Source organism: Glycine max, chromosome 7 (genome assembly GCF_000004515.6).
Source record: "Glycine max cultivar Williams 82 chromosome 7, Glycine_max_v4.0, whole genome shotgun sequence".
In the NCBI taxonomy this organism is placed as follows: Eukaryota; Viridiplantae; Streptophyta; class Magnoliopsida; order Fabales; family Fabaceae; genus Glycine; species Glycine max.
This window is the reverse complement of record NC_038243.2, coordinates 36,017,947-36,025,456: the sequence shown is the minus strand read 5'-3', so window position 1 is coordinate 36,025,456 and position 7,510 is coordinate 36,017,947. Positions and strand designations below refer to the sequence as shown.

Sequence of the window (7,510 nt, the reverse complement as noted above, 5' to 3'; positions counted from 1 at the left end):
GAAAAGAAACACAACACCAAATTGTGTACACCAAATCAAATTATAATTGGACATAAGATATCAATACAATCAATAAAATATATGCAATAGCTCTTGAAATTTTGGGGCATGATCGTTTAGGGTTTGTGCTCGTTATTGCCGCCTCAGTGACAATAATCGCGCCAACTCTTGTATGATCCATCCCCTCAGATCCTTCCAATTCCACTGTCTCGCTTTGACCGCCGCCACCAAACTAGCATGTTCTTCCGTGCTTCCCTTTCAGGTTCTTCTCATATTCTATTTCTGTTTGAATTTTTACGACCCATTAAGCATGCTTCATAATTAGTAACGGATCATGTGTTTCCTTAGTTAAAGGAGGAATTTTTATTGCTTTTATGGAATAGTGACGACTTGGGGTCTTTGATGAGGAGAATAAAAACGCATTTTTAGAGTATGAACCATTGAATTTCCAAGAAATTTGGGGTGGATTTGGCCTTTGTTGAATGCTTTGATTAATGGAATTTCTTTAATTAATTGCTATCCTTGTTTGCTTTTTTTGACTAAGTATCTTAGAGAGGTTAAGATTTAGTGCATCAATTTATAGCTCCCCCCACTTTGCCTTGTCAACTTCCAAGTTTTCCTTTTGGTAGCTTCAAGGAAGCCACAACCTGCTGGTTTTCATTCCTTCACTTGTTATTGTCTTGTGCTGTTGTTAATTCTTTCCATCATCCCCTTTTACGTGGAAGTGTGCAACTACTGAGCTCCCCTGGCTCACTTGTCACTTGCAATAAAGTACTGAATGAAAATAAAGCTTCTCAACTTCTTCTCCTTCCAGTTAAGGGGTGTGTCTCTTCTAGCCCCATAAACTGTGTTTCTGCTTATTTGGGGTTGTGTGCATGGCATCGATACAACAACAACAACAACAACGCCTTATCCCACTAGGTGGGGTCGGCTACATGGATCAACTTCCGTCATAATGTTCTATCAAGTACCATACTTCTATCCAAATCATTAAGTTCGAGATCCTTTTTTATAACCTCTCTTATAGTCTTTTTGGGTCTTCCTCTGCCTCGAATTGTTTGCCTTCTCTCCATCTGGTCTACTCTCCTCACTACAGAGTCTACCAATCTTCTCTCTACATGCCCAAACCACCTAAGTCTATTTTCCACCATCTATGACTTGCTAGTTGCTTCAAAGGAAAAGCAATAAGACACAACAATTATATTACCTTCTAAGGGAAATATCTAATCAAGTGCCCACAAATCATAATGCATGGTAGCTAATGTAGGATAGGCAATATAGGACTATTTATATATATTATTTAAAGCTTATAATTATATGGAAATCCTTCAAGGAAACTTAGTGATACATAAACTAGTTGCTCCAAACCCATTGATTTCATATTTTATGTCTATTTTTTTTCTATTGCAGCATTACTCTTTGTGTTTCTGTGTCTTCAAATTGCCCTAGATTTATCACTTGTAAATTTTCAGAAAAAAGGCTAATATCATAGTTGTAAACTTTGGATTGGTCATCAATTCAGTAAGGAGACTAGTTTGCTAAGATTACTTATTAAAAAAAAAAAAAACTTATTTGATTGTCAGGAAGATAATTGTGACCCAAAGTAAATTGATTAAACCATGACTAAGTGTTCAGGAATTTGATAGTTGTGGGTCCTTGTTCTTGTAATTAGAGTTTAATTTCAGCACAAGGTAGATCGGCCTTGTGAATTCTCTGCATTTGGCCCATATGGATTCTTGCATTGGGGGGCATGCTAGGGATATAAAATGAGTCTTGTGCATACACTATAGCTTAAAATTTAAGATATCGATTTATTATGGCTACCTCACATTGTGCTAGCTCTTCAGTGATCCATCAAATTCACATCCACACAGTGCAGCTCTTTAATCACATCTTTTCACCCTCCCCCAAATCTTCTCTTGCTTATTTCTTACTGCCCCCATCATTGTTGTCTTTTGTACACTTTGGTCTTTGTGTACAAATGGACAAATAACAGTTTAATTGATAAAATAATCTTATCGTATGCTTACAAATATTTATCAAGTTTTCTTTATGTATTTTTGTTATAAATGGAAATAATGAAGTTTGGATAGCTTTTATTGAAGCTAGGGAAAATAGTTTATTCATGAGAGATTTCACAAGTTTGGTGATGATTTGTGACACTGCAATACAGAATGAGGGTTTATTTTAAGTATTGTTGCAGGAATATGGATAACAGCACTGGATGTAGTTTTGAATATTTTTTTTAATTGTTATTAGAATATGCCAAAATAACTAGTGATGTTCTCCTAGTTTGGTGGACAAAATTGAGATTGAAACATAATAAACCACTCTACAGTGAGTAGTGGAGGACATTTATTTTCTGTATCTAGTGTGTTTTGAATAACTTGATGCTTAAAATTAAAATATAGCATACTAGTATAGAATTAAATTTAAATGCATGTCAATACATATGGCTTTTGTTTATAGAAGAATATAGAAGAAACTATTGTTTGCTTATCAACAGTGTTCTGATTGACATGATATTTGTTTGCAGATATTTGATGCTTGGAAACGTAGGGAAAGTTGCCCAATCTATTCTCAGAACCCATGGAAGAAGATATTTGGAAGCGAGTAGAAATGAGGCCTTTAACTCAGTTGGACCAAATATTAAGCACTGCAAGATGTACATGCAATATAAGTTTCCAAGTGAAGGACGTAGTTCATTCTTGTGGCACTGGACAAGAGAAAACTTTCACAAAGGCTGTTCTTTTAGAAACTTCTCTGTAATTTCGGCTAGTAATGTAGCAGCATATAATTGTCGAATAGCTTGGAAGTTTCTGTACAAAAAATACTCTTCCAATGGTTATAATGGATTTACCTCCATAAATATGATTGCTCAAGCAGTGAGCCTGGCTTTGACTCGTTCTTATTTGCTGGTTCCTGGTTTTTTGGCATTTGCTAGTGGAAAGCTAGCATTGGCTCAGCCAAATGGGGCAGACACAGAATTTTACCCATCTCAGAATGCTTTGTATATGCATGCACAAGATGGGTATGGTTACATGTTTGCATTTGTATTCATTGTAGTGGAAAGCCTTGTCTTGTTAGCGAGAGCTATCTATCTGGCCATATTATTCTCTCCAAGCATACTGATGGCGCCACTTGCAGATTATTTTGGACCAGAGTTCAGGAAAATGTGGCTATCAGTTGTTCATTGCACACTAGAAAAAGCAGGTCCAGCATTCATAAAATGGGGTCAGTGGGCTGCTACCCGGCCTGATCTGTTTCCTCAAGATCTATGTACTAAGCTTGCCGAACTTCAGACGAAAGCTCCTCAACATAGTTTTAGCTACACAAAGAAAACTATAGAAAGAGCATTTGGGCGAAAAATTTCTGAAATTTTTGAGAATTTTGAAGAAGTGCCTGTTGCATCTGGAAGTATTGCACAAGTGCATCGTGCTTCTTTAAAATATCGTTACCCTGGTCAGCAAGCAAAGCCCCTGGTGGTTGCAGTGAAGGTTAGACATCCTGGTGTGGGAGAATCTATCAGAAGGGATTTTGCTATTATAAATTTGGTGGCAAAATCTTCAAAGTTCATACATGCACTTAATTGGTTAAGGTTGGATGAAAGTGTTCAACAGTTTGCAGTTTTCATGATGTCTCAAGTTGACCTTGCAAGGGAAGCTGCTCATTTGAGCCGCTTCATTTACAATTTCCGTCGATCGAGGGATGTCTCTTTTCCTAAGCCTGTCTATCCACTTGTGCATCCTGCAGTTTTGGTGGAAACCTATGAAAATGGAGAAAGTGTATCACATTATGTAGATGAACTTCAAGGACATGAAAGGATTAAAAGTGCTCTTGCTCACATTGGTACTAATGCACTTTTGAAGATGCTTCTGGTAAAATGTCTTTCATTAACAGCTTTTTTTTGTTTATATATCTTGCAGCTGATGCTAGAAACATTTTTAGGCTTATTTTTGGCATTGGTTTGTTATTCGTCATGAAGGGTAATCATGATTGACTACTGATATGTCCTGACATGTGAGTGTGAGTGTGTGTCAGAGAGAGGGAGAGAGAGAGAGATTAGGAGACTCTAGACTTAGTGGGGGCAAGAATTCATTTTTTATTTATTTTTTACTTTACCAAGTGTGTTTGATCAAACTGAAATTTATTTGTAATGTTAATGTCCTTATATTTGTATAGTATAATATAGGCTATGTTTGGCAAGTCATTTCAGTTAGCTTCTAATTTTTTTTATTGTTATCCTTAATATATTTATCCAATTTTCTAGTTATCATTTTTTAAATAAATCATGATTTTTTATTATTTTTTTACGTCATTTTACACTTTTCAGCTACTTCAACAACTAATTTTAATAAACACTAATACTTTAATAATCTAACTTTTCAGCTACCAGCTAGCTTTCCAGCTTCCTGCTAGTTTTTTATTTAGTTTTGCCAAACATAGCCATAATATAACAATATTTAATATCCAACTACTGTTATTAGAGGATACTTATATTTATATTTGTCCTATACATTTCATACTATAAAATTGTGGAATATTCAATTTTTTTGTTAACTCTTTGAAATTAGTATCTCTCAATTCCCAATGTGGTTGTTGTCCACCTTGCACTTTAGACTTGATAAGCTGATCCTGTGATACATAATTTGAAGGTGTTAATTCTGTGATATTTGTAGTTTCCACCTGTTAATTCATACTATATCCTGTGATACATCAATTCCATCCAAAAGGTCCTAAAAATCCTAAAAACAATGCAGTTTTGAGGGCAAAAATGAGATTTCAGATATCCTCTGTTAGCAGCGCTACAGTGCTGCAAAACCATGCTTTCTTGGCTGCAAAAACAACTGTGACACCGGCAAGTGAAAAATGCACTGATATACATGCTTGTGGCCGCCGATGACTGCTCCACCATGTACCGCTGCAAAAGTACAGTATTGATAAGTGATAACCCTGCTAACAATTTAAACTTTTGGGAGAGTTGGCTATCAATAGTACTCTTTCAATTTTATCTGCAATAAATTATCTTTTTTTATCTGCAATTATTGCTTTTTGACTGCACTTGTTTGATTTATTATTTAATTACACTTTTCTCCCCTTGTACTTTAACACACTCTCAACTACCCTTCTAATGTTTTGGTTGAGTTTAACGGAGGTTAATGAGCCTAAAATTGTAGCTAATTTGTTGACAGAAATTAATATTTTTCACTGTGACTCAAACATCAGCTATATAATGACACAAAAATGTTTTAAGGGGATAAACTGAGAATCTTAAATTATGGGAAATAAAGGGCAATTTACCCTCAGTATGTTTACATCCTATATTTTATTATGAATGCAAAGAAGCCTGGGATCTTTCAATAGCTTTGAACTTTAACACCATAATGTTTTACCTTCTAAGATATTGAGATATCTTCTTTCAGGTGGACAACTTCATTCATGCAGACATGCATCCTGGAAATATTCTTGTACGGAACAAGCCTCACAAACGGCTTTTCAAATCAAAGCCACATGTAATTTTCCTTGATGTAGGCATGACTGCTGAACTCTCTGGCAGTGATCGGGTAAATTTATTGGAATTTTTCAAAGCTGTTGCCCATCGAGATGGTCGGACAGCTGCAGAGTGCACACTCAAGTTATCAAAGCAACAGAACTGTCCAAATCCGAAGGCCTTTGTTGAGGTAATTTATTTAGCTTGCAATTGTTGTTCGTGGTTGATTCAAAATTAATTTGTCATGTAGAGGTTTTTGATTGATTAACACTGCATATGGAACATTTCATTTTATGACAATTGAGTCCCGAACCACCGAGTTTGGTTATGATTCTGTGCCATTTTACACATTGGGTTTGCTCGTTGTTTCTAGCAGGAGATGGAAGAGGCGTTTACTTTTTGGGGCACTCCAGAAGGTGACCTGGTCCATCCTGCCGAGTGCATGGAGCAATTGCTTGAGAAAGTTAGGCGTCATAAAGTTAACGTTGATGGCAATGTTTGTACTGTCTTGGTGACCACCTTGGTTCTTGAGGTAATTCTTTGTGATATACCACTGTAAAAGTTTGTGAGTCGCATGCATAGAAAACACCGATCAGAGCATAAATTAGATTTAGTGTGTTTTTGTGTTGAAGAATTGATTTTTGGTCCAAAATTGTTTTCACATGTTTTGGCTTCATGTTGGAGAAAATTTTAAAATTAATTTTGAGTTGAAATAACTGAGTAATTTTTGCGTTGGATCAGAAAATTAATATTGGATTTTACTCATAACTTGATTCTATTCAAAATCAATTTTATCAACACTCATCTAAACATGCACTTAAATCGTATCCTTTTCACGTTCACCACATGGTCTTGCCAATTATCTATTTTGCTATGCCCTTTACTATTTCAAATAGCTGATGTTAATATTGGTAAATATGTGATTTGTAGGGTTGGCAGCGCAAGCTTGATCCTGGGTATGATGTGATGAATACTCTGCAGACATTACTGCTTAGAGCTGATTGGGCTAAGTCTCTTTCCTACACAATTGATGGGCTCATGGCCCCTTGAGAGGAGGGGTTTCCTTGTTGAGGCTCTTAAAAATAATTTTTGACCAAAACCTGAAACAGGATTTGTACTAATGGGCACTACCAAATTTGCCCTTTTATTTTTTGCTTGCCTTCTTTTGGGAAGGTTATCCCCTTATTCATCTTTGTCAATTTCCAGCAGTTATTACTGTGTGCTTGAGCATCACAGTTTACGAGAAAAGCTTAATAAAGCAGTCAATTTTGTACCCACTATACTGTACTAGTTGGAACGGAAGTCTCCGTTTGATAATGTCGAAATCTTGAGATTTATTTAACTACACATTCCGAGGTAAAACCAGAGTCAGTTATTTACCCTTGGGATACTATTGTCTATTGACTATATTATCTACTGTATTCACGTAAGAATAAGAAAATTTAAAACGTCTAGAGTACGGTAATTAAACAGAAGTCACAGGAAATCTTATTCTGTTATAATTTAGATCAAACATAATTTTTCTTTATTTTTTCCCCCTTTTTATTTTATCTTATTTTTTTTAAAAAAAAGTTTCAAACATGTAGGTCATAAACCAGTGTCGCTAGAAAGGAAAAGTTCCCAATGTCAAACTCATTTACTGAAGAAGTGAAAGTGTGTTCAGTACCACAGTCAATTCTGGGGACAATCTAATGGATGGACAGCTTTACAATATATGAAAAATGTTAGATATTATGTTCATGATTCAACTTAAATACAACATTGGTAGCGTTAACAGTTGATAAAGATCGCATGTACTTGATATATCCACCAAGTTGTGAAAAAATATGTCGACAGCTACTCAGCTAGTGTGGTACTTGGAAAATTTGGAGCTAGGGCCAACACATTGATCCACCTGATTTCGAACTGGTTTCAAATGCTTAACCCTACACTACTACTGATGACCACATATGCCAATCAAACTTTATGGAAGATGGAGACAACTGAACCATCTACAGTTTTGTATGATAATACACGAAT

The 7,510-nt window shown here is 35.6% G+C and overlaps 1 protein-coding gene across 1 annotated transcript; it reads left to right on the top strand.

Moving 5' to 3' along the window:
- LOC100807245 (probable serine/threonine-protein kinase abkC) lies at positions 1–6,833 on the top strand. The gene is made up of 5 exons (XM_003529240.5): positions 1–262; positions 2,537–3,878; positions 5,424–5,681; positions 5,868–6,023; positions 6,422–6,833. The coding sequence occupies exons 2-5, from the start codon at positions 2,544–2,546 to the stop codon at positions 6,539–6,541; spliced, it is 1,869 nt and encodes a 622-aa protein (XP_003529288.3). The 5' UTR covers positions 1–262; positions 2,537–2,543; the 3' UTR covers positions 6,542–6,833.
- The last annotated feature ends 677 nt before the right edge of the window (positions 6,834–7,510 follow it).